This window comes from Zootoca vivipara, chromosome 1 (assembly GCF_963506605.1).
Source record: "Zootoca vivipara chromosome 1, rZooViv1.1, whole genome shotgun sequence".
Classification (NCBI taxonomy): Eukaryota; Metazoa; Chordata; class Lepidosauria; order Squamata; family Lacertidae; genus Zootoca; species Zootoca vivipara.
This window is the reverse complement of record NC_083276.1, coordinates 114477584-114503999: the sequence shown is the minus strand read 5'-3', so window position 1 is coordinate 114503999 and position 26416 is coordinate 114477584. Positions and strand designations below refer to the sequence as shown.

Here is a 26416-nt window from a genome sequence, read left to right as displayed (position 1 = left end):
CTGTCACTCCCCACCCACCCACGTCAGCCCTCTCCCCCCCCCTACTCCCCGCGCGCGCGCGCTCTTTGTCTTGGCGGCGGCTCCGTGGGAAGGACTGGGCTGAGGCAAAGGGAAGGTGGGTGGTGGTGGTGAGGGACCGTCTCTCCTTCCCTCCCACCCATAACCCGGAATTGGCCCTCACTCGTGGTCAGGCACAGGCACGAGCACGAAACGCCGCTTCCCCCCCCTCCAGTGTCTCAGGCGCCGCGCTCGTGCACGCGCGCCTCCCCTCCCCTCCCGCTAACCGCCCGTTTATTTGCTGTTCTCCCTCCTTCCCCGCGAGCCCGCCTTCCTCTCTCTCACGTGCCCCGCTTTTCCTCTGACCCGCCCCGCCCACCCTCTTCCTCTCGGCTCCATATTGAGGCTGAAGGAGGCTAAATCCAGTCACAAAATGGAGGTAACGTTTGTCGGCGCCGCCGCGCGGGAAGGCAGGCAGGCGGGGAGGGAGAGGGTCCTGCAACGGCGGTTGCGGAGCGGGCGTGAGAGTGGGTGGGTGGGGGTTGCAGAGGGAGCGGGCGCGTGGCGCGGCGCATGAGGGGCTCGCGGGAGGGAGAGTGATTGGCTGGCTCGGCTCCTGGCCTTCTCTCCATCCACACACACACCCTCTCTTCCAACCACCTCGGTTCTTGCTTTATCCAGCTGCAAACAGCTAATTATCCGAAATGGCGCGAGAGGGCGGCGGCGGCGGCAGTTGGGCGGGAGAGACTTCTGTTGGGCGCCATTGTAACCCTATGGAGAAAGAGGCTCGAGTTTGAGCGAGAGCAGCCGCAGGAGGCTCTTTCCTAAGTTGGACCCAAACCAAAATCCTTCCCTCAACTGTGTACAGTATTAGGCTTGAATATGTGTTTGTTTGTTTGTTTGTTTGTTTGTTTTTGTGTGTAAGCAAATTACAACCCGTGACTTGATTCAAGTGCCTATCACTCGATGGTCTCGCTGGTTCTCATTCGACTTCGCGAGCCACTTGTGCAGCGTTTGCCTTTTTAAACTTTAAAAGCTCTTTAATCCCACTGACTTGAGCGTGACGACGAAACATCCTGAGACCTGTGTGATGTGTTATTTTTAATGAAAATAAAATAGTTAAGAAAAGCACCCAGTTCCTCCTACACAGCAGCAAAAGAGCTAAAACTAACTGCTTCCCATAATCTATTCTTCGGGTGCTTTCAGTTCTAATAATATTATGGGATATCTTGCATTTGTCCACGTGGCCCAGTGGGCCTTGAGATGAAAACACGTTCTCTCCCCCCCCCCCCCAATAGTAACTGGTGGTTTGACATTGATGTTGAATTGTAGCAGTTCCTATTTCTGTCTGTCTTGCTGGGTATTTTAGTGGCTGTCACTAAAGCCAGTAAACTGGAGTTTTCTGGTTCATGGAAACAACCAGGCCTTCGAATGCCTCTTTAATAACATAATCTAGCTAATTATCTTTCTCTGGCAGTATGATCAAAAGCCTGGCAGCTGAATTCTGAAAAATAATAATGGATTCAACCCCCCCATTGAGTGATTACAGTTTTGTAGATGAGTCCCCTATATAAATTCATCCTATCCTATGCTTTTTGATAGAATTACTTGGGAGTAAGTTCCATAAGGTTCCAATTTAATTTTTATTATATCCATTCTTTAACCAAAAAATCAACATAATGATGTGAATAAAATATCTTTAAGATTGGATGTGAGAAGACTTTCGAGACCTTGGAATCTTAAATTAGATTTAATTAAAATTGAACCTGATTGTGTAGCTTCAATGAAAGTCCCCCTCAAACCAATGCTGAACTACAGTATAACAAGCATTTTTGTATGATGACATGCCAAATAATATTTTGCAGGTCTGGAGACAACTATCCATGATTAAAACCTGTGCATATCTAGACTGAAATGTCAAACACATGTTGCTTCAAAAAAACACCCTATACCTGAATGTTGTGCTCTACATTGCATTCTGGTTTTTGTTTTTTTTTAAATTCCTAGCTGACATACAGATTTTATCTGTTATCCTATTAAGCTTCAGAAACATTTGACGGTATAACTTGATGTTTTGTATATGAAAATTAGAAATGATCTTCTCAAACATCTAAGTATTCTGTGACTAAGCAGTCTTGCCTAATCCTGTCTATCTGTAGCAGGAAAAGGGCTTTGTACTGTACTGTACCTGTAACAAGAACTATATGCTGTTCATTATACTAATGTTCTCCTTGGCCTTCTTGCTGAAACCAGCTATGCAGGGTGTGTTGGGGCTTGCTTTTTGCTCTGTTTCAGGGTTTGCATTCTCTATAGCTTTGCTTATCTAAGCTGAGTGTTAGGGACCTGGGTCATAGAATTGTAGAGTTGGAAGGGACCCCAAGGGTGAAGTGTTGAACCCCTTCAGCAGAAGCTACTGTCTGTCTTGAGGTATAAAAGGATTCAGAGAAGGCCTCTTGAATTTCTTGTTTTAATTGGCCATTTCTTTCTTCCAATATTTTAATGTAACTCTGGTTTGGCAACAGCTGTCCCTGGCAAAAAAGCAAAATTTAGAAGTAAGGATAAATGTCCCTGCTCAGCATAACGGGGGGGGGGGGAGGGGGACTGATATTTTTGACCAAAACTACACCCCCTCTGCATACAAATAAATGGGAGTAAGAATCTTCAGGACATAATTGCTAGATTTGACCTAATAGCAGAGCCCCTCAACTTGAAATAGTAGCATAATTGCAATGAACTACATTGCAGGGTTGTTATAAGACACTTCTGTCCAACTTGGGCTGTATCCACCACCCGTACCCACCCTGTTTTGCAACACCACCAGACCAAATTGCAGGGTTGTTGAAAACAATGCAGCCTGCAATTATGAGGAGTGAAACACTGGAGGGTTGTCCTAAATCACTCTACCAGCCAGCCCCTCTCCAACCTGAATTATGGGGAGAATTACATTGGCAGGGCTATTTATTTAAATGTAGTGTTCACAGGAAATAGGACATGAGGCTAGAAAGAAAAGCAGTGCCTCTGTTTGCTGGCACTTTGTAAGGCAATGCACATGCTAGTGCTCAAAACTGGGGGCTTCTCTGTTGAGTTGTTATGGACACCTTTATCCTGCCGAGGGATTTTTTAATTATTGCTTCTCAGTGGGAAGCAGGAAATGGCGCATCTAGGCAATAACATGGCCATCACTGTGAGATAGATATCTGAATCTATATCAAGGATCAGAATTGCTGGTTCAGTGATACCCCAGCTGTAAGCAGGGCAACAAGGACGTCAACCCCCCTTTCTTTAAGCCGCTGGCCTAGTAAGAGAGGTAGCAGGGCCTCTGGTTCAAGGACCTGGATGTCTCGCAGGAACGAGAGGCGCCAGGTTTGAAGGCAAAGCAAAGTAGCTGTAGCGTAAGCCTTGCCTTGGAGGCTAGGCAGGTTTGGCGGACTCGAACAACACATTGAGGGAGAGAGGCAGAAGAGCTGAGGCGCTGATTGGTTTTTTAATTATAAGATATTTCCAGTGATACTGTCAGGTTATATGCCTGGCTGACCTATTCAGGCATTTGTTCCCCTTTCTTGCTAGCTACTGCTTTGCAATTCAGTGTGTAAACAGATGAGTTCCATATTTCAGGATAAATGGCTTGAGATTAAAGACACTCCCTCTCTCTGTTTGTTTCATTCTCTCATACAGTACCATCCCTTAAACTAAAGTGGCTCCCATATGCTTGCTCCACTAAAATAAGCCATTTATTTGTATGAGAGTAAGAAAGTAAAAACTTTTAGGAACGGGTAAATTACTCGTGCTACTTGTTATTTAGGTTAAAAGGAGCAACTGAGTCAGAACGCTCTCCAAAAATGGCGTGTAAAGATGAGAGAGAGGCTGAAGATTACAAGAGGAGGGGAAGAAGATCTTCACAGGTGGAATACTTTATTTTTTCCTAGTTCTGTTACATGGGTAAACAGAGAATTCTTGCTTTCTGCTGCTTTGGTAACACTGTGTTTGCTCAGATGCTACATTGCACTTCTCTTCTGCTTGGCTCTTACGCATGTATTATGCTTTTTATTCTCCACACTAGTTGGTGATTTCTATAATAGCTCAATACTTAGGCATATTGAGAGTTACTATGGAATATTGAACTTGAAAACCAGCAGTGCTATTTCTATAATGGTATAAAAGTGATCAAATTCTATGAACAGTCATTTTATTAAAGAGGCGGCTTTTAATGGTTCTCCAGAAATACAATACACAGAAAGGAGCAAGGACTGAGTATTGCCTGTTGATTAGGATCTAGATATCTCTAAAGTGCTAATAATGTGCTGTGATATTTCAGACTGCATCCATTGTTGGATACACCTTCATAAAAAGATACTTGGTATAGAAAACTAGTGTGTTGGGGGTAAGATGTTCAATAGTCTTCAACGCAGAGGAGCATTACATCATAGAAAGTCTTGTCTGCAATCTAAAGGTGTGTCAGACCAAACACAGGTTTACCATATGACTGAGAACAAGGCCAGGAGTGGGGATGATCACTTTCTGAACCAGTTGTAGTGGGCAATATTTTAGAGATCCTTAGCAATAAAGCTGTTTTTGAGAACCCATATATTTCCCTTCTCCAATGCCCCCCATGACTTCTTACAAACTCTGAATGGTGGCTTGTAATGTATGGTGTTATGGTTTTAGTTTTGTGCTATAGAATTGTAGAGTTCCAAGAAACCACACGATCTTATTGTGAGGCAGCACCACCCACCAGCTGCCCACAGATGAATGGAATGCATAAGATCTAAAGACATCCTGTTTGTGGAAGGCAGGAGGAACAAGGGAAAGCAATGAGTCCATCATGACAAAGGTGCTGCTTTATGGGAACTTACCAGAAGTTTAGGTTTTTTCTTGCTGCCTTCACCTTTTGGCAAGTGACATGTGGAGCCCATTCCTTGCTCTCTAGCTTGGATCTGGGGTGGGTATCATGCCCATAAGAGTTCTGAACATAAGAATAAGGAAGATCCCAACCTCTCTCTCCAACTCCAAGCATGAATGGCTGTTTTGGCAGTGGGTGACTTAGATGTAAGGAACACCTTGGGTGCTTGCTGTCAAAGCAGCTCTTAAGAGAAATCTTGGGCTGGGACACTTCAGTAGTAAAAATCAAGAGCTGCAAAGAGAGCCTGAAGACTCCACTCAAGTGAGGAGATTGAGGCTGGCCATTTTGTCAGATCTTCCATTTGGAGGCCCTGCAGGAGATCAGAGACTAAGGCTGTAGTCCTGCACAATTTAAGCCCCACTTAATACACTGGGACATGCTTCCTGGTAAACATGCATGTTTCACTGGAGAGGAGAGACTGGATGACCACAAAGTTTCAGCTTGGCTACTGAAGACAACCAAAATTTGTGACCTTCTGTCTTCCAGTTTGGACCAATTCATACATTGTCCATTTGGCAACTACCTTCCATAATTCAGGTTTTGCCTAGAAGCCCTCTAGTATTCCATAATAGTTGCCATAAAAACCATGATAGGAAAGATTCAAGTCTGTAGAATTGGCGTTGTGAGCTAAGCTTTTCTGCTCAACTGTGTTAGCTAGGCATATATTTCTCTACTAATAATTAGGAATGCTGTGGGCGTCTGCTAATAAGGCTGTTGCAGAACATTGTACTTGTTTCTCTGAAAACGTAGCTGTTAAGCCTCTTGTGCAGGGACAAAATAAAAATGATAATTTAGGGAAATCTGTTACTTCGTTTGGAGTCTCCCCAGAAGAATCAGCAGATTAATTCAAAGAAATGTACTACTTTCAAGGAGCGATGGTTAAAAATACTTTTGATACTGAGGAGTTCCTGCAGCATCTAACCTGCTTCTGAGGGAGAAAGTAAGCACATTGTTAAGTGAGAGTGTAGTATATAGAAAAGAAAAGAAAACATTTATATTTTTCTGTTCCTGGGAATTATAGCCCCTCTGTTTGAAGGCTTTAACATTAGATTTTCATTTAGTCTCTAATATACATCACCTGTAATAAAATAAGTAATTTCTACCTGCAAACTAAGGCACCTGAGGTTGCCGTTTAAAAGAGGAAGCATAGCAAATGAACCACCATTACTAGTGCCCTGCTAGGATTAGCAGGGGAGAAGTGAGGGCAGAGCAGCATTCTTGTGCTTCTTCATCCTTCCCTGAGGTTTTATTTTCCTGCCCCATAAAATTCATTACACCAGTTCCAGGGCTGTTAGTCATCTCCCTGGTTTGGGTGTGTGTAGAGGAACTGGGAAGAGTATGGATCTGTTGGATCTATAGCCTTCCCCCAGCGGGGACATAATTTTATAAATAATCGCTCTCAACACATGATTTATGCAACCTTAATGCGAACAGATAACAGTTAACTATAAAATGCTCCATACTGTTGACCCCAGACCATACCTCCTTTTGGGGCCAGTGGGTACATCTCGAATTTTCATAAAGTTCTCTGGGTGCTAGTCACAAAATGGTTTCCATGGGGGCGACATAGCAAAACTGATACAATGGAGTTTGCAACATAACACACAATGGTTGCCACATCTAAGAGAGCAGGAAAAAGATGACCACAGGCAGGCATGTCCCTCATCAGTCTGCTGTGCTCAGTCACAGAGAGAAACTGTATTTGAAAGGGAAGGGAGGAGTGAGTGTCCAGCCCTGGCATCTAATTAAATGTGTAATGGGGGGGGGGGTGTTCAATGTAGGAGAGACTGAGCTAGTGTGAAGAAACGAACAGAAAGAACAAAGAGTCTCTCAGGCACTGGATTTTTTAGAGGATGTTTCTTGAGACCTTTTGCGGGTGCCGTTGGAAATACTGGAAGGCACCCTAGGCTCCATGAATTGGTGGTTCCTGCCTTAGTACATGAAGTGTAAATGAAAAAGTGGTATCATAAAATGGGTAAGAACATTTTGTTCCTTATGTTTCTTGGAATTGAAATACTTCATCTACTCTTTGGAATGATGGGTATTCCATTAGGACTTGTATCTATATGGGGACAAATCCTGTGTCTCCTGAAACTTTTTCAGTTATGCCAGGCACAGAAGACACCTTTGTTTTGTAGTGCAATCGTGTGTTTCTGAGCCGTAAGCAATGCAGTTGGCTATTTAAAAAATGCAGCAGCATTCTTGTTCTGTTGTGTGCAGGTTATTCTGAACTTTACAAAGTTAAGTAGGACTGGATGCTGCTCTCTTGTGTTGTGTAGCCTAAAGTTTTGTTCTTCCTGCAATAAATAAATAAATCTGGGGGTTGAGATGTTAGGCGTGGTAAGTAGAAAATTATACGCACCCTTAGTCGTTTTGTTTAGTGATTAGCCAACTTTTGCTAGAGTTGTCTATCCTCTGAAGTTCACGACATGGCATTAAAGGTTTTTAGTTTGTTATTCTTTTTAACTAAACTTGAAATAGTCAACATTTCTTTATATGCACAGACCAAAGACATCAGTTGATGAAGGTGTTAGATTATTAATTGAAGTTTATGTCCTCATCCTAGCTGCCTCTAGTACACTAACAGCACAGACCTTTGCATGCCTGCTCCAAAATCCCATTGAGTCTAGTGGGACTTACTTTCATGTAAATGTGCTGTACTTAAGACAGACTTGAGGGTAAGCACTGTTGAACATAATGGGATTTCCTTCCCCATAAACTTGCATAGGATGCATTGGATGGCTACATTACTGAGTAAACATGTGCTGAATGAGGCTGTAAGAACTGTTCATACACTATGTAACAAAATCCTGGTATAACACCCAATCTGCTTTGCACCCTTTAAACTTGTTTATGTAGAAGTAAGTGTACCGAGAGAGAAACCATGAGCCAATTGAGTTTATTATTTATTTAAATATTTACAGACCTCACTTTTCATTAAAAAATACAGCAAAGCACTATGATAGTACCTAATCATAGTGAAGTGTGATAAGACAGTAAGTTGCTGTGAATTGTGTTGGTGGACTTCGCTGCAATAACACAAATCTCGTACAGCATATTGAAACTTACCTTCTTTCAGGGCTACGATCCTAAAGAACCCGAACAGTTGAGAAAACTGTTTATTGGTGGCCTGAGCTTTGAAACTACAGATGATAGTTTAAGAGAACATTTTGAAAAATGGGGCACTCTCACAGATTGTGTGGTAAGTAATCATAACATTCAGTTTACTTTTAACAATGTTATGTGTGCTTACTTGGAAGAAAGTCTCACTTTCCAGTGGGGCTTACTCCTAGGTAAGTATGCACAGGTTTGCAGCATTCACAAAAGTCAGTGCCTAAATTATTGTTACATGCTTTAACTTTCTTGAAGGTGATGAGAGACCCACAGACGAAACGTTCCCGAGGCTTTGGCTTTGTGACCTATTCTTGTGTGGAAGAAGTAGATGCTGCTATGGCAGCCCGACCACATAAGGTTGATGGGCGTGTGGTGGAACCAAAGAGAGCCGTTTCTAGAGAAGTAAGTGAATATTTAAGTATATATACTGAATTGGTCAAACCTTAATTGTAGGAACTTTTAATCATTTGCAAATCTTTTTGTAAGACATTTGTAAGTATTTAGGCACGGCACCATCTTGGAAGGTTGAGATACTAAATGTAACTTGTGATTTTATAGGATTCTGTGAAACCTGGTGCTCATTTAACAGTGAAAAAAATATTTGTGGGAGGAATTAAAGAAGACACAGAAGACTATAATTTAAGAGATTACTTTGAAAAATACGGCAAAATCGAAACCATAGAAGTAATGGAAGACAGACAAAGTGGAAAGAAAAGAGGGTTTGCCTTTGTAACATTTGATGATCATGATACAGTCGACAAAATTGTTGGTATGTAATGCTTTTCTTTTGTGCAGGCTTTTTATATTTCTTTCAAGCTACTGATGCATGGAACCTTCTCCTAGTGAACAAAAAAAATTACTATAAGAGCTAGTCTTCCTATTTGCTTTCTTACTAAATTGAATATATTTTACAACATTACCGTTTTAAATATCAATATACTGTAGTGCTTTTGGGGGGGGCGGATGCTTTTCTCTCCTGAACTTTTTTGTGTGGTGGCTTTCCTACAATTTTAGACGACTATGAGGAGCATGATTTGCTCCCAGCCTCTCTTCAATCCCCCTCCCCTGCCTGAATCTTTCTAACATGTCTTTGTAGTTAAGTGCCTAGCTGAGAAGGACAGTCCAGTTTCCTTGCTGGGCCCCTTGTCAGGATCTAGCTGGCTGTCTACCTGTCCCTATTCTCCCCCCCCCACTTGGTTTGGTCACATTCTTTCTCTCCTGCAAGTAAGAATTTCATGCTACACCCCAAGGTTTCAAGCATCCTTCACACTAATTGAGTATACTTATGAGCCAGGTACAACAGACTTGCTAACTGCTTTAAAATATAGCCTGGACAATGCTAGGATCCTAAAGAACCTTGGGTCCAAAGCAAGCACATTCTTGGAAATCCAGCAGGAAAATGAGCACACTTGGATTGCGTGGGAAGAGTCCAATGCAAATGACCATTAGGTACCACACTATGGAGGGCATGATCAGCTAAAATCAGAAAGGGGAAGCTTTTTTTATTTCATTATGGTCTTTCCTACTGTTTCCCTATCATTCAAGTACTGCTTGGATTCCATGAGTCATTTGTTCTTTGAGGAGCTCATTTCCCCATGAATTTTTCCTTCTCCCACTCCCCCCCCCCAAATAATTTCTAGGCTCCAGAGATGTTCCTTCTTTATGAAGAGGTGAGATGAGAGGGATGCTGAGCATCCATTTTATGGTATATTCTGCCCACAAAGATCTAGGAAACAAACTTCATTGCCTATTGTTTTCCTGGCTTCCTTTCTTTGGCTCTTTGTGCTATGCATCTTTTGTTTTATGGTATTTTTAGAGTTTCCTTTACTGATTATAATATGGAGGAAATAAAACTAAATAATAATACTGCTGCTCCTGTGAAAATATATTCTGAATAATATGGCATAAGTGGTTATTCAATTGTGCACATTTTTATAATGATCATTTTAAAACTTATTTTAGTTCAGAAATACCACACTATAAATGGACATAACTGTGAAGTGAAGAAAGCTCTCTCCAAGCAAGAAATGCAAACGGCAACTGCACAGAGAAGTGAGTTTGTTACATAATAGCACAGCCCATGGCAATAATTGCCTACAAGCATTGTAATAATTCACTCTTTTTATTTTTTGTCTTTAGGTCGTGGAAGTAGTTCAGGCAATTTCATGGGCCGTGGGAACTTTGGAGGCAGTGGTGGCAGTTATGGCAGAGGAGGAAGTTTTGGTGGCAGAGGTAAACATCTGTTCTTGCTTCTCTACCCCCTTCCAAAAATACTACCCTGGATTACGGTGCATCACTGTATATTACACTTCTTGTTCTGATTTTAGGTGGTTACGGTGGCAGCAGTGGTGGTGGTGGTGGCAGCAGAGGAAGTTACGGGAGTGGTGATGGATACAATGGCTTTGGTAATGGTAAGAATAACATTGCTAATACCAGTTCAGTTATACTTTGGGGGTGGGGTCAGTCCCTCCTTAGATCTGCCTGGTGTATCTTAATGTGAGAAATGTGAAAGGGAAGCTGACAACTTGTGGAAAATCTAGGTATTACAGTAAATTGGGTTCTCTTAAGTTTAAGTCATGATTAACTTATCCCATGGGACTAAGGCATGACTAACTTACAGAGCATTAAAAAAAAACAACCAACACCTTATGTCAGACTGGGTGATCACCAAACTTGTCCAGGGCAGCTGATGGCAGGCTGTCCATCATTTAGATTCAGGTAGGTAGCCATGTTTGTAAGACGCAGTCAAAATAAATAAATACATAAATTGTCCAGTAGCACCTTAGAGACCAACTAAGTTTATTCTGAGTAAGCTTTCATGTACATGTACACTTCTTCAGATACATCAGTTAATTAGCCAGTGGTAGGTCTTGGAATGGGGCATTCTAATGAAGGCGATAGAACTGAGACAAGCCGGGATCCACTGGATCCCAAACTGGTCTCACTGCTGTCATGTGATGCTGTAGGTCCCAATTGCCTTTCCAGCCTGGAATGTCTCCCCACCCCACCTTCGAATTTGGCCACAAAGAGTGGCAGGGGTGCAGATGCATTTTCCCTGACATCTGGAAGGACAGTTGATTGTGCCACAGTCTTGAATCCTAAGTTCCTGTGAACAAAATTCTGCTCATGGGAGTGCCACCACTCTGGGGCAGGGAAGGAAGTCCCCTAAAAAAGCTCCAGGTAGTTGGGGAATCTCCAATAAAAGTTGCATGGGGCGGCACAGAGGGCTACTGGTGAAATTGGCAAACACTTCCCACTCGCCCTTTATATTAGTAAGAGCTTCTGCTGGATCAGATTCCCTTCTGTACATGGACAGGCAACTCAGGATCTAAACATTATTTTTAGATTTGTGAACTGTATGTAACCTATTAAGAGACTTTGGAATTGCTTTATTTTCTTCAGCCAAAATATAGTTGGGTATGCACAAAGCCTTCTCAGCAGGATAAATAACCAAAATATAGGTTATCCTCAAGCTGCTTGAATGACCCATGACAGATAGAGCCTCTGGTCCTTGCACATGGAATACTTGGCAGTTTCCAGTAATCAAGTGATAAATCATGCTCAGTGGCAACCAGTCTTCAGCTATGGACATGAAATGGTTTCCATTGATTGCAAATTGTGACTACGAATCCTTAGTCATGGCTAGGTCATTGATTTTATTTGGATTTCTCCATTGGGATTACTTGTTTGGTAGCTATTACGTCGTAATACGCCTTTCGTAGTAGTTGGTCTCCAAGCAATATTGGTGATTTTTTTAGATACTGCTTTACAGTTCCCAGTTACTTTTGTGTTTAGATCATGTCGTTTCATAACAAAAAATTCACATTCCTGTCACTTTTATTGATCTTTCTCAAGGTGGGAACTATGGAGGAAGTCCTGGGTATGGCGGCAGAGGAGGTTACGGTGGCAGCCCGACCTATGGAACCCCAGGTGGTGGATATGGTGGAGGAGGTGGAGGCTATGATGGTTACAATGAAGGGGGGAGCTTCGGTGGTAAGAATCCTGAAGTACATTGTGTTGATACATCTGTTTGTTCTGCTCATGTTGGATAACAAGCTTGAGGTCTTTAGCCTGTCACCATTTTTAAAATGTTGTGCAGTGTAAACTTCAGCTGAAAATGAAAACCACTTCCAAGTTCTAACCCAGACATCCCCAAACTGCGGCCCTCCAGATGTTTTGGCCTACAACTCCCATGATCCCTAGCTAACAGGACCAGTGGTCGGGGAAGATGGGAATTGTAGTCCAAAACTTCTGGAGGGCCGAAGTTTGGGTATGCCTGTTCTAACCCCTTGAAATCACAGTGGTATGAAAGATATTATTATTATTATTATTATTATTATTATTATTATTATTATTCTGGGTGGCTTCCAACAAAATATTAAAATATAGAAATCCACCAAACATTAAAAGCTTCCCTAAAGCTTCATGGTTCCCCGCCCCCGCCCCCAGGCCAGTTTTGTAGGATGTCTTCTTTAAGCTATGGAGATGCACTTGTAACAAGACTCCAGAGCAGGGGATCTACAGAAAGAGGGCTTGCTTTCCCACCTGAGCAACCTTCCAGTGGCCACATGTCAGTGGTGGACAGAGCCCAAGGCAAAAGTGTGCAAAGGAAAGTAGCTTTCTACACATGCCTTTCTCTATCCCCCAGCCAGGGGCAAAGAGCTCATTGACACATTCCAGCCAGGCAGAACCCTCAAGAAAGGTAGAATGGAGGGCTAGCAAGCAGTGTGGCCTGGGCTGAGTCGCAAGGGCTGGATAGAGAGGCCTGAAGGGCTGCATTTTGTGCCCAGGTCTGAGGTTCACCACCATTGCTTCATACAAACATTCATTAAGCCTTAAAACCTAATAAGGGAGCAACTACAACTTTCTAGCCAGCTAGTTCCATTGCCCAGCATTTATTTAAGAATCTTTACGTTAATGTAATCTACAGACTTTCCCCCTCTTACCTGAAACTCTTTGTGAATAATTTACTGTTGTTTGTTTTTTCCTGCCTCTGCATTTTTTGCTGGCATTGGAGTGTAGAGGAAAGAATCCAGTCTATCTGTTCAGTGTTCAGATCTGGGGAAACTTTGGATCTGTGCTAGTGAATGCCTTGCAGTGTGGATTGGAATACTAGTCTCATTTTCTGGGACTGGACTACTGCCCGATATCATTTTTTAAAAAAGAATAATGCTCTTGTTCATACTTCTCTCAAGAAACTTTGAACTTGGTTAAGTTGACACAGCAGAATTTTAAGTATCTAGAGTTATTAATGTGGTTAATTAAAAGAACAGGAACCCTTAATGATTTAGCAAAGAAGTGAGCATTTTTTATTTTGCCAATATAACAAAGGTTAGCAAGAACTGAACAGGAAATAAATTTTTGCATGTGTATTTTGAATGTTCTTAGGAACAATTGCAGTTACTCAGCCTAGCCATGATTATGTCCAGTTAGCTAAAATCCCATTATGTGCATACAGTAAATCTGGAGTTATGAAACTCGTGTTGTATACTAAAGTGTATTTTGTTTGGGTAGGTGAGTTAATGTGAATGAATTGTAGTGCACTTGAAATGTACTTCTGAAATAATTCTTGATCTGATAAACACAAACCTTACATTTTATTATTCTCAGGCAACTACGGTGGAAGTGGAAACTATAATGACTTTGGCAATTATAGTGGACAACAGGCCTCAAGCTATGGACCCATGAAAGGAGGTAGCAGTTTCAGTGGTAGAAGCTCAGGCAGTCCCTATGGTGGTAAGTATAACTTACTAAAGTACGTATGTGTCTGTTAGGTTCCTAAAGAATACTTATTTCAACAGTCCATGTTCCCATTTTTAGGTGGCTATGGATCAGGAGGAGGTGGTGGTGGTGGCTATGGTGGAAGAAGATTCTAAAAACTAGCAGAATAATGGTAGGTATGATACAAATACTTGTTGTATATGAAGACTATACAACGTTTCACTGAGAGTAATCCTTTTCTTATCCTGTATTCAACAGGCTACACAGTTCTTAGGAGAGAGCGAGGAGTTGTCAGGAAAGCTGCAGGTTACTTTGAGACAGTCGTCCCAAATGCATTAGAGGAACTGTAAAATCTGCCACAGAAGGAGCGATGAACCATAGTCAGAAAAAGTTACTGCAGCTTAAACAGGAAACCCTTCTTAAGGACTGTCATAGCCACAGTTTGCAAAGAGTGCAGCTATTGATTTAATGCAATGTAGTGTTTAGATGTACATTCCTGACTTTTTTTAATTTGTTGTTTGTAGCTTTGTCTTTTCTTCATAAATCAGGTATATTGCCCTGTAAATTTGTGGTAGTGGTGGTAGTGGTACCAGGAATTAAAAATAATTAAGGAACTTTTAATTTTTTCCAATATTTGTGTAGTTCAGTTTTTTCTCACTGAAACTTCTTTAAATAAAGAAATGTAGTTTTAGGGTATATTCTTGCTAGGAAAAAAAATCAGTGCATTATAATCTGTATTAATTTAAACTAGAAATGCTGAATCATTTAAGAACCTTAGTTTTCTGCATATGTAACCGAATGAAATGAGTTGCACATGCAAAGGGAGAGAAAAGATGTTTGCATTAAAGCTTGTTTAGCTGTATAACTAGGAGTGAGTCATTTAAACTAGTGCTTGTGAATGATAAAAAGCTTTACTTTCAAATGAAAATTCCAGATACTTCTGGCTTGTGCATATCTTAATTTGTAGCCTTTGTTTCTTAGCCTAAGACTTATAAGTAAATAAGCCTTGAAAGAGATACTTTAAAGCTTTATTCAGTTTGCCTCCCATTTCATTGGTATATACAGGAACTACATTAAGCATTGGCAGAACAGGTTTATTACTGTTGAGGCTTAACACCCCACCCCCAACCTCAAACAGATTTAAGTGTGTGTGCACACACACTCTTTTGAATTAAAACTTTGAAACCAATGACCTGGGTCTGTTAGCTTAATTGTATAACTTCATTTGTATATATTTCTTCCCTCAAAACTGGTTCATCTATAATGGTCAATACTTCCTACTTTGTGTATTTCTGCATGCCCTCTCTTATCTGAAACTTACAGCACAGGCACAATCGCTTCAAGTTCCTTGCAAATGGGTGTAAATATTCTGACCTATGAACAAACCCAATACATTTCACACACTTTCTAATGCCTTGATTGTAGGCCTTGAAGGTGATATGAAAACCAAATGGTTCACAATCTAGCAACAGGAAATATCTGGGCTGAACATGATACATATTTGTCACTAACAGGAGTATTGTGGGCTATAAATCCATACTTTTATGCATCAGAATCGTGTGTTCAAAACTTGATAAAATTCATAAGCAGGGGTGTGTGGTCTACTCCTTCACTTACCCAAATTTGTGTACAGCCATTTCCCAGGCTATCCTTCTCAACCTGATCAGACTTCTCTTTTAACTATTGCCAGAGCAGTGCTTTCTGTCAGTACACATCCAGAAGAGTAGGGCACAGTGAGTAGAAGAAACTCAGACACTTGCCAGTATGATGCTGGATTTTTTCTTCTGTTACTACTTCTCTAGGCCAATGAACAGTATCAGGTAAACAATTCCAGTATAGGAATGGATTATCAGACACTATAAAACGTTGCTCTAAAATTGTTGTAGGTTCAACCAAATGTGTATATTGGGCTTGTACAAGGCATACAGTGGTGGTGGTTGTATAGAATTCTATGGTTAAATCTCAAAAAGTACAAGTGTGCTTAAACAAGGGTCAAGCACTGATACAGCCCCGGAGTGCTATAATATCATAATTGTATATACAGCGGTACCTCTACTTACGAATGACTCGACTTACGAATGTTTCTACTTACGAATGGAGCTCCGCCCGCCATCTTGGATGCTGTTTAGATAGGATTTTTTCTACTTACGAATTTTTAGATAGGGTTGCTTCGACTTACGAATTTTTTCTCCCAGTGCATTCCTATGGGATTTGACTTACAATTTTTTTCGACTTACAAATGTGTGTTTGGAACGCATTAAATTCGTAAGTAGAGGTACCACTGTATTAAGGTGGGAGTTGGGTAGTTGGCCAACAGGAAACAAGTGTTCTATAATCCAGTAGGCAAAATGTGTAGAAGGGCATCACTTTGGTATTGTGAAATGGAATCCTCCCATTACTAAACTGCATATGCAGATTTCTTCTTAGAAGAGTAGAGTAGATGTAAATCACCCCTTTCAGGCCTACTGTTGATTGTAGGGACAGAACCTAGAGGATGAGTTTTTCTGTTCTTGTTGGAGTGGGAGAGGGTGGGACCTTGATGGCACACAGGGGGAGGGGGAAACCAATTTTATAGTGTGTTAATCTGTTCTGCTATTCTTAATCATGCAATCTGAAAGTTGCCAGTTGTTGGTGCCAGTGACTTAGACCTAGTTCTCTGATGTGGAGAAGTGTAAGCAGAGGACAGCAATTAACCAGCTCTAAAGACTTTAGGATGTACCTCTTAGCCAATGTGTGGATCAAAGGAGACTCAGACAGGACTTCCTGCAGCCTATTGTGTATGTGGACCAGTCAGCATATTTAAAGAATGACAAGGCAGCGACAGCACCAGCTTCAACTTCCAGAAAAGTGAAAGCATAAAATACTATGCTGATAGTGAGCAGCTTTCCAAAAGCTAGTTAAAACTGCCTATCACTGCTGAAATATCGAAGAAAGTCTAGCAAGAGTTCTTCACCAGTTGGAACCTCCTTGAGTCATAGCTACTTGAGTTCACCCAGTCATAGGTCTAGCATTTAGACCTGAAAGGAAGGGGAATGAGAATAGGTAAGGTTCGTCTCTAACACTTTTAACGAATTAAAAGAGCTACTCTTTCCTGAACAAGGTAAGAAAAATCTCTTTGACTTGCAGATTGTTGAAGAAACTTCTGCTTGACCAGATGTGGATTTCTTGCCTGCTGGGAAACCTGTGGCTTGGTAAGACTCTAGTACAATATAAAACATTGATGTGCCCATGACTGTATTCTTGGCTTTGAATATCCGGCATCTGTGATAAGGAACTATGCAAAAACCAGGTGAGTGCCAGTACTTAATCATTGTACTTCCATACTATGAAATGTGAACAATGCAGCATTAAAATTGTAATTCTCATCTGACTGATGTATAGGGAAGCTATAACTGGTGACTTTTAGCACTGATACAGCTTTAGAAAATGTTTCATGTTATTTTAGTAACGCAAGAATCCTAAAAGATAGGTCAGTGTTATCCAGATTGCTTAAAGGTGGCTGAAGTGTAGTAGCTTGTCTGATGAACTGCTTGCTGAAGCAAGATTTTATATGGGACTTAGCCTTGCACATAGTGAAATGGTTTCTACTGGATGTAGCCTTGCACATAGTGAAATGGTTTCTACTAGATTACATCTTTTGGTAATAATTTCCCACAACTTAAATGATAAGTAGATTTTTAAAATAAAAACTGTATTTCATGTTCATTAGTAGACGGGTAACTCCCCGTTTCCGCAGGGGTTGCGTTCTGGGTCAAAGCACACGTCGGTGGAGTGCGTATAAGCCTGCCCCCAGCCCTCCTTTTTACAGGTCCAAAAGGACTTGTGCATCAGTTGGATGTGCCTAAAATGATCACTGCCTGTAATTAGATTTGGGCAAATCCAATGCATAAAGTCAACCTGAATTCTGACCACCTTTGCACACCTGTTGGAACTGCAGATTTTCTGTTGGTAATATTATTAATTACTGAATTTCAGACAAGAAAATAATTTCCTCCTCTGGAAGTTGAGTACCTGATGTCCCTAACAAATAATTGGTATTCAGGTAACCCAAGTCTTTAAGAATGGCTTCTTAGTACTGTATCTTGGTTGGGCTTTCCCTGCATATCTCAATAAATACTTAAATTCTGTCTTGCCTTATTCTCCATCTGTGTTAGGTCTGCATGCTAATGAATGTAGGTTCATGGTTCCATATCTTCTTCCCCTGTTGGGCACCTAGGCTTTTGTCAGCATTATATTCTCACTCCTATTCAACCATGAACTTTGACAGGGAACATTTATAATTGTTGACTTCTCCCGTCTTCAGACACACGTGTCAAATGTAGTGCAAATGTTTAATGGGAGAGCACACAGTGCTACAAGGCCACGTCTCTTAATTTGCCTCTTATCTAAAACTGCTGCACTAGACGTTGCAGTTTGCTGCTGCCGTTGCCCAGCACCGGAGTGGCAAACGGCAGCTCTGCTTATTTTCTCTTTTCTAAAATAGGGACTCGGCCAAGCTGCTTGTGTGCTCATTTTGCACCTTTCCGCCCTACACACAACAGAACGTAGATTTGGGGTGAGTGTATGTGCTTCTGTTTTCTTCCTCCTCTAGTAGGAGGGTGCCGGCTTTGTGCCTAGGAAAGAAAGTCCTGAATCCTCGGTGAACTTGCTTACGTACTGTCCCAAGGCTGCATGTTTGGTGAGGTGTTTAGAAGATTTGGGGAGAGAAGTGCAGGCAGAGCAAGTGTTCTTCAATAACTAGTTGGCGAAGCTGGGATACTCCTTAGCTTTACAATCTTAATGTGCTAAACTTGCATTTTCTCTTCTACTCTGCAGGGTAGAACAAAGACAACCATCTCCACAAGTTGAAAGAGGATGTGAAATACGCTGATAGCCTATGATAGGTGAAAGTGATTGAAGTGTGACATCTCCCACTCACCTTGTTCAAACTCTTAAAATAAAGTGTCATAAATTATGAGTTGGCCAATCTTTCCAATCGTATGTGGCTATTAGGACTTCATTTCTACATCACTGCCCGCCCATTTACTAAAGATTTCCTTCCAGCTTCCACAGTGTTAAAATCGAAGAGTTTTGAATTACTCAAGTGAATGTGGGTAACCTTCCTTTAGTTGTATGGACAACACACCCCTGGTTTTACAGCAGATTTGGCTAGCCTGATTTAACTGTAAATAAATCTCAGCCTTTGAAAGAGAAAAAAAAATAACCTGACAAAATTTTATCAAATATTTTTTCACATTATAAAAGGGGAATTCAGGGCTCAGCAAGGCAGTGTCCTGATAGGGTTGCTGTCGACAGACCTACGTGTATTGTGTAGTTGGAGATGTTCTGGAATACAATATTGCATGTTTTTAATAATACGAATGACATGCATTTGTGTCACTCATGCTTTCACCTGCAAAAATGTGTGTAGCAGCCGGGAAAGACTTTGTGTAGGATGAGTAGGCAATACTATGAACAGCCTTCATAACTAATGTTATATACATACTGTTTTCTAATTAGTAACAGGTTCCTGCATACAAAATGGCCGTAAAGCTAAAGAAATTACAGCACTACTTTTAAAGGTTTAAAAGGGTGCTTGAAATCCATGAAACTGAAGTACACCATTGCTTGCATTTAAATAATAATAATCATAAGTAGCTATAGCTGTAATTTGAAGTTTGAAAGCTTATAAAGTCACCCTATGTGTACTTAATTTGGCTTCTTCGAAACTACTTTGGTCTTCAGTTTGTGTTTTTTATTCTAATACAGTATCAAACTACAGGTAATAATATTAGGTAAGGAATATTATTTCGGGTGAGATTAATTAACTACTGCCATTTCCAGTGCTAGTTTGAGCTGCTGCACTAATAAAAATAAAAGCTGTATCCTGTACTCCATAACATAATGAGTGACCTCTAACAGAGTCATTGAGTCCAACTTTCAGTGTAGGGATATTACCCATCATGGCCAAACTCACGTCTTTTGAGATTAAGAGTGAAACATTACACTAAGTAAAAAATTGTTGCACGGTGAGACATGTTGGATGTCTCACCCATTAGCTTTCCAGTAGGGATGTCCAACAGGTTGATTGCGATCTACTGGTAAGATTCCCTGCAATGGCATGGTAGATCTCTCTAAAAAAACCTCAGCAACTTTGACCTGAACCCCCACAAAACGGGGCTTTTCTCCCTAAAAAAAGTTCAACAACTGAACCCCCCCAGTTCAGGGGGTAGATCATTGCCAGATTTTAATTCTGAAAGTAGATTCTCAGGAGTTGGCCACCCCTGCTCTACAGGTATATTGGCCCAAGTTGAAACCCTTGTGGTAAGGCCACATTCTAATGAAACAATCTAGGCCAAGAGTATATGCAGTTTATTTTTTAATGTACAAAATCTAAAAATTATTACTTAGAGCATACATTTGTATGCAAAGCAAAATTTCAGCTTTAAGGACACAATCCAGCCCCAAATTAAGCATATTGATGCTCCATTCATTTCAATGAAAGAACAGTTTTAATTCTTGTAATGAGCCTCCAGTTATTTTGGCTGGGCTGAGCCCTACAATACTCCTTTAGTATGTGTGTTTACTAACACTACATTCAATCTCTTATATTAAAGCAAAGCGTAAAAATTTTCAAGGAACTGCAAACATTCCATTCATATCATATCAAACAATGTTTATGAAAACAAGATTGGTCTTGTAAGTAATTAGGATTAAAAGTCTTAAATCACCCTTGATATACAGTTAGGTAAAACAAATTATAGGAACAGTATATAAATAAGAAATTTTGAAATATTTACACTAGAACAGGAACTAGCCGAGTTGCTGCTATATAAAAAAAAAGAACTAGTATCTTATAAAATTACTACCCATTGTGCATACATTTGCCTTACACCGATTTTAAGTGTATTCATATAGTTAACGCTAAAGAGACATTTGTGTAAAGTCACTTTGGGGGGGGGAGAAATATTTTGCATCCTAGGAAGTCCTAGGAGTAGAAAATACAAATTGAAAAAATAGTTGTTGAGAGAACATTAGTCTCCCTGATCTTCATATTTTAGTCTCTGGCTTCTTGCTCTTAGGAATAAGAAAGATGGTGCCATCTCTTGTTTGCTGCAGTGAGTAATCATTAAGTGAATAAGGCTTGCCATCTTCATCCCGAAGCATACGGAAGACCTCAACGTACAGGGTGCTCAGCTGCTTTTTCAGCAGTCGCAAGCTCTTGTCGTTTTCTGCTTTCTCTTTGAGGAGCTTCTCTTTCTCATCCTTGAGATAACCTAAGTCGTGCTCCAGCTCGGTTATGTTTTCCAGTTTCCTTTTGCGGCAGTTCTGAGCAGCCACTTTGTTCTTGCCTCGCCTTCGTATGTCACGAATCAGAGTAAGCTGTGCCTCACTGAACTGCTCCTTGGACATCATTTCATTGAAGTCATCCACAGGGAGATTGATTATTTTTTCAATGGGGAAAGGGATACACAGAGCTTTTGCCCTAAGCTCATCTCTGCTGAAATGAGCATCAAGTTGGCTGGAGGACTTGTCCTTCACAAACGGAGCTTCAGCATGACCAGGGTTTTCAGGCAATTCTTTTTTGGGTATACTTGTGAGCTGCGATTCAGGATTTGAGACGCACTGTCCTGGCGACGGAGACAGCGGAGCATAGAACTGAAATGAATGCATTTTAGCATTGCTCTGTGGCACGCTTCCAGGAGCACTATCCATCTCTTCCATTTCAGAATCGCTGTATCCAAATCCTGTATCTCTAGAGATGGAAGATGACCCAACAGAATGAGTGGGAGATGTTGTGCTGGGACTCGCATTCAGCGAAATGCCAGAATCAGAATCGTTGCGTTCTGGGGCATTTCCTGAAAGGTCACGGTTAAAAGCTTTGCACTGAGCAAACTCTGAAAGATCGATAGGTTCGTTTAAAAATCCAGCAATTGCCTGGTCCACAAAATTTGGTGGTGGGGGAGACGTGTTCATATTCACACCAACGAAGGAAGAGTAGAAATCCTCAGGAAAATCAGTGCTTGTGCATGATGTGGTGTTTTGGCTAAGATCTTCTGGCAGTAGCATGCTGGAAAAGGAAGATTCCAGAGGGCTCAGGTACTCTGGACTGCAGTTAGCAACTTCTTTCTCCATATCAGGTAATGAATCATAAAAGCTAAAGTTCATATCAGCCTCTGCTGATGCATTTTCCAAGCATGCATTTGGGGTTACTTCAACCAGGTTATTATTCTGAATGTTAAGGCACTATAAGGAAATAGGAGAGAGAAGTTCAGCAATGATATATACAGGATGAAGTTTTACCGTGTGACAGTTAACATTGTGCACCTAGCAAGCTATCCAGTCAATGCATTTCTTGTGCTTTAGAGGTGATACATTTGGCTGTTGTCCCTTTTTTCTATTGCTTCTGTATATCCGACGGGGCCAGAAGAACTGGCCATACAAAGCAGGAATTGGGAGAAATGCACGCAACTGCAAACACTCCCTTTTAGCCTGTGTAAACTTCTATGATGTGAATAATTGGGATAAGGGGAAAGGGAGGGGCATCTGAGACGTTGGAAACTATAGCTTGCAGCATTTTGCTTTTTCAGTCACCTGTTGCCTTTCACTATACCGAAGTTGCATTCTAAAAAGATGCCTGCCATATACAGTCATACCTCGACATCCGAACCCTTTGACTTTCAAAGGTTCCGACTTCCAAAGTCGACAACCCCCGGAAGTCCTTTCGCCGTGCGCGTGTTCTGTGCATGCGCAGAAGTGCGAAATCGCGCGTGCGCTGTGGCGGCACTTCAACATCCGAAAACCTCAACTTACGAAGACGGCTGTGGAACAGATCGTCTTCGTAAGTCGAGGTACCACTGTATTTAAATAAGTTATTGGAGGCAATCTTCCCTCAAGTAAACATTTCTGTATTAGGAATTTGCATCTTCCCGTTTACATTCCTACCCCCACCTTTAAAAAAGTTGCTTTAATTTCCTTGATAGTTGTGGAAGTCACTGTTGCTTTGGAGTACAGTGGTACCTCGGGTTGCAAACACTTCAGGTTACAGACTCTGCTAACCCAGAAGTAGTACCTCGGGTTAAGAACTTTGCTTCAGGATGAGAACAGAAATCATGCTCTGGCGGCACGGTGGCATCAGGAGCCCCCATTAACTAAAGTGTCTCAGGTGAAGAACAGTTTCAGGTTAAGAAAGGACCTCCAGAACAAATTAAGTTCTTAAACCGAGGTACCACTGTACTCACTCGACAATGTTTTTTTTAAAAAGCTGCATGCTTTCTCTTCCATGTCTACTGTCTTAACATTTCATGGGCTGGATAAAGCTGAGAAAGGGCTTCAGAGAAGTCTTCAGCTGCTTATCTAAAGAGGCAATACCTTGGCAGAAACGCTAATCACTCCATTCATTGTGCAAATTGAATGTTCCGTAGAGAAAAGTGCTACATAGTGAACTGGGGTTTCTGTTCAGCTTCTTGGAAGTGCAAAACAAACGCTATTCCCCTCCTTGCTGTACAGACCCTAGGAAAACCAGTAAAGCAAGCCTTACTAGGGGATAGTAAGCCCCAAGCTCAGTGGAGCTAAATTTACATGAACTCACTAGGCTCAGCGCCTCCCGTCAACTAAGTCAGGTGCTTTGAAGACCCAGCCACGCCACTGTTCACCCTTCTCCCTGCCAGGCTCCCAGGTGCTTTTCAGCAATGGGCAGTAGTGCTGCTTTTAATCAGTCACCAGTTTTCCATCAGGCAGCGGCTGCCCACCATCTTGGTTACACAAAATGAGGGGCCCCAGCCCGTGAGCTATAAAATTTAGATCTATTGGCCAGGGCATTGCATTTTAGGTAACACAAGATGGTGGCCTGCTAGAATGGATCAGTCAAGCCTAAGCACAATTCAAAAAAGTAGTGCAGCCCCACAGAAGCATGTTTCGGAGGCCTGCCAGAACCACTACTTGATCCTGGTTGGTTGGGTTGGGGATATACCGAGAAAAGACCCCACCCCAAGTCCAGTGCCAGCCCTGAGACTCAAGATTACGATTTGTATTGAAGGTTAGAAACTCAACACAAACTTCTTGAGCAGAGCAGGCGTTGCTTTTGAATAAAAAGCATGCAAAGGTTTGGATTGAAAAGGAAACTGCCGATACGGGCAAACCTTTTGCTTTTCATGTTCTTCTAAAAAATACTGGTGGGTGAGTAAACGTAACAACCTTTCAAGCTGCTACCTTCATCCTCATAAACCCAAAATTTAATTTTGTAAATACACAGTAGTTGCAAGACGACAGGAGGACCCACCGTCCAAGGGCAAAAATGTCAAAACTTTTGATGTGCCTTTTTTTAGTATAAATATTTGCCCCCAGTATCTGGCTACTTATTTGAAGTGTTATTTAATAGTAATAATAAATTTGATTATTTAGTCATTCGTTCAAGCGCTGACTGCTGTTACCTGCAGCTCTGGAATAGACAGCAATTCTTCCCAAACTTGTTCTATATCTTGTGCGGTCTCAGCATCTGCCGTTGTCGACTCTGGAATGGTAGACTGAAGGAGAGACGGGTCAAGTGGGATCATCCGATCAGATTCAACAAAGACCTGGTTGCTGTCCATCTCAGAAGGTGCTGCTGGCAGAAATTCAGCAGAGGGAACCTGGAATACCAGGCAACAGATTTTATTTATTTTTTGGTCAGTTATGCTTGAAACCCGCTGGCTCTTAGGTTGGCTTGTGGCAATGAAAGAGGTATTTCGTAGTAGGGACATAGGCAGCTGCTTTATAGCAAGTCCTGTCCTTGTCCATCTAGCTCAGTATTGTTTACACTGGCTTGCAGCCGCTTTCCAAGGTTTCAGACTAGAGATTTGCCTAGGCCAACCTGGAGGTGCCAGGGATGGAACTAGAGAAAGCAATATGTTGGTAGGACAATCTGTACATTCAAATGTGTTTGCTGCATAATGCATGCCATTAAGCAGGACACTGCAATCACAGGATCACAAAATTGTAGAGTTTGAAACTCCCTCAAGGATCACCTAGCCCCAACCCCCTGCAATGCAGGAACCTTTTTGCCCAGGGTGGGGGCTGAACCCACGACCTGAGATTAAGAGTCTCATGCTCCACCAACTGAGCTATCCCGGCCCCCCGATAAAGAGACAGAAAGGAATTTTAATTGTTGTAAAGGAGAGGCCAGATTAAAAACAGACTTGCAAGATTTACCTGGTCATCAGCAAACAAGAAAGTCTCTGCCAAAAGCTGCATACAGTCATCAAAGAACAGGTCATCTGCATCTTGTTTGGAGATATGAACGCTCTGTAGATTGAAGTTAAAAAATAGCAAATATGTAATACTTCTACTAAGTTCAGGCAACCTGTTCCTTTATATATTGGGAGATATCTCTCCATGGAGTTTTATTTTGAAATAAAAAAGGCACAAAAAAGCACACCACAATGCAACAAGATCACTAAAGAAACAAACTTTCTGGTTGCAATCATTAATATCTCCTGGGTGTGCTTGCGGGAGAATTAGAATAAAGGACACTAAGAAAAATCTCATTAAGTATTGAAAGACTGGCTATACAAGTTCTATATTGGATAGATAGTAAACAGAAAATATATAGGCATCTGTACTTTCTGGAATTTCATCAGAAGTTTCAAGAGAACCCATGGAGCAATAAATGGAAACCGTAGCACTAGGATAAAAAACAATGCGATTCCTTACTTCCTGAATAAGTTTGTATATAACCATAGTCTCACAAATTGTATCAATCCCCTGCTGTTCAGATAGTTTGCTCTGGAGACTTGCAGTAACATTCTTTAGGAAAGGGGGTGGTACCCAAAATGTAGATCACATGACAAAAAGTTGGGGAGGTTTTTTTTTTTTTACCTGTGAATAATTATTGGATGTGATGGCATTTCCTGATTCAATGGCTTGAGCAGGCTGAATAGGAACAAATTCTCCTGTTTCCTCATCCAGCTGCAGCTGGTCTAGGAAGGCTTTTTCTTGCTCTTTCTGAAGCTGCTCTTGTCTCTCCCTCTCAAGCTTCTTCTGTTTTTCATACTCATATTCCTTCCGTCTTTGGCTAAAATCAAAAACTTCACGCCTTGCTCCGAGATCTATATCTTGCCTCCAGAGAATGTCGATCAGATTCATATCCTGTATGTGTAAAAAACAACAACCCAGTATGGATAATAATATTGGATCTTCAAACTTTTTTTCTTTACATAGTTTTCAAAACAGGTGCTGTCTCATCTAAGTTGATTTAAATCAGGGTTTTCCAATCTTGGGTCTCCCAGCTGTTTTTGGACTACAACTCCCATCATCCCTAGCTAGCAGGACCAGTGGTAAGGGATGGCAGGAACTGTAGTCCAAAGACAGCTGGAGAAACCCAAGTTTGGGAAACTGCTTTAAATGGAATCAAAGGACTGTAAACTACACTCTGGGTATTCTCCATTGCATGATGGTACAAAATTCATGATATATTTGACTTACTCCCCGCCCCGCCGCCTCCCCAAAAAAGGTTAAGATGTGACTTCGTGGCTTCATAATAGAGTTTCGGTCCTGAGCACTAGCTTCAGATTAATGTAGCAGTCACCACAACAGTAGGATTTATTTGTGAGTAAACATGCACAGTAGCAACTTCATGGCTGTAAGCACTAGCGATTGTTCCATTAAACCTAATGGGACTTCCTTATAAGTGAAACCCAGGTTGCCTGCGTTGTAAATATGCATTAC

At 41.4% G+C, this 26416-nt stretch overlaps 2 protein-coding genes across 18 annotated transcripts in view; one reads left to right on the top strand and one right to left on the bottom strand.

Annotated features, from left to right (window-relative positions):
- Positions 1-278: 278 nt before the first annotated feature.
- Positions 279-23637, top strand: HNRNPA3 (heterogeneous nuclear ribonucleoprotein A3). 17 transcript variants are annotated; one of them, XR_009558415.1, is made up of 14 exons: positions 318-436; positions 3800-3899; positions 7977-8099; positions 8267-8413; positions 8570-8780; positions 9974-10063; positions 10151-10243; positions 10339-10422; positions 11867-12004; positions 13622-13747; positions 13832-13904; positions 13991-16774; positions 16859-16923; positions 17708-23637. XR_009558415.1 is itself a non-coding variant. In XM_035134681.2 (12 exons), the coding sequence occupies exons 2-11, from the start codon at positions 3837-3839 to the stop codon at positions 13885-13887; spliced, it is 1131 nt and encodes a 376-aa protein (XP_034990572.2). In that variant the 5' UTR covers positions 318-436; positions 3800-3836; the 3' UTR covers positions 13888-13904; positions 16859-23637. The 17 variants fall into 17 exon arrangements, 3 of the variants coding, with proteins under 3 accessions (XP_060136834.1, XP_034990572.2, XP_060136803.1); XR_009558416.1 differs by having other exon boundaries at positions 13991-16923; positions 17708-17774; positions 18548-23637; XR_009558413.1 differs by having other exon boundaries at positions 13991-16923; positions 17708-17774; positions 18216-23637.
- NFE2L2 (NFE2 like bZIP transcription factor 2) overlaps positions 20068-26416 on the bottom strand; it is a 25193-nt gene continuing 18844 nt past the window's right edge. Inside the window, exons 2-5 of the mRNA XM_035134632.2 lie at positions 25568-25837; positions 24902-24994; positions 24145-24342; positions 20068-21958 (exon numbers count right to left, since the gene is read on the bottom strand). Coding sequence (XP_034990523.1) covers positions 20762-21958; positions 24145-24342; positions 24902-24994; positions 25568-25837 — 1758 coding nt within the window. The 3' untranslated portion in view covers positions 20068-20761. The remainder of the gene's footprint in view (positions 21959-24144; positions 24343-24901; positions 24995-25567; positions 25838-26416) is intronic.

Bases quoted from the DNA above. Each gene is read 5' to 3' on its own strand.
- HNRNPA3 (XM_035134681.2), top strand. From the start codon at position 3,837: ATGGCGTGTAAAGATGAGAGAGAGGCTGAAGATTACAAGAGGAGGGGA. The intron at 8,781-9,973 runs GTATGTAATGCT...AACTTATTTTAG, and splicing joins TACAGTCGACAAAATTGTTG to TTCAGAAATACCACACTATA. The intron at 12,005-13,621 runs GTAAGAATCCTG...TATTATTCTCAG, and splicing joins TGAAGGGGGGAGCTTCGGTG to GCAACTACGGTGGAAGTGGA.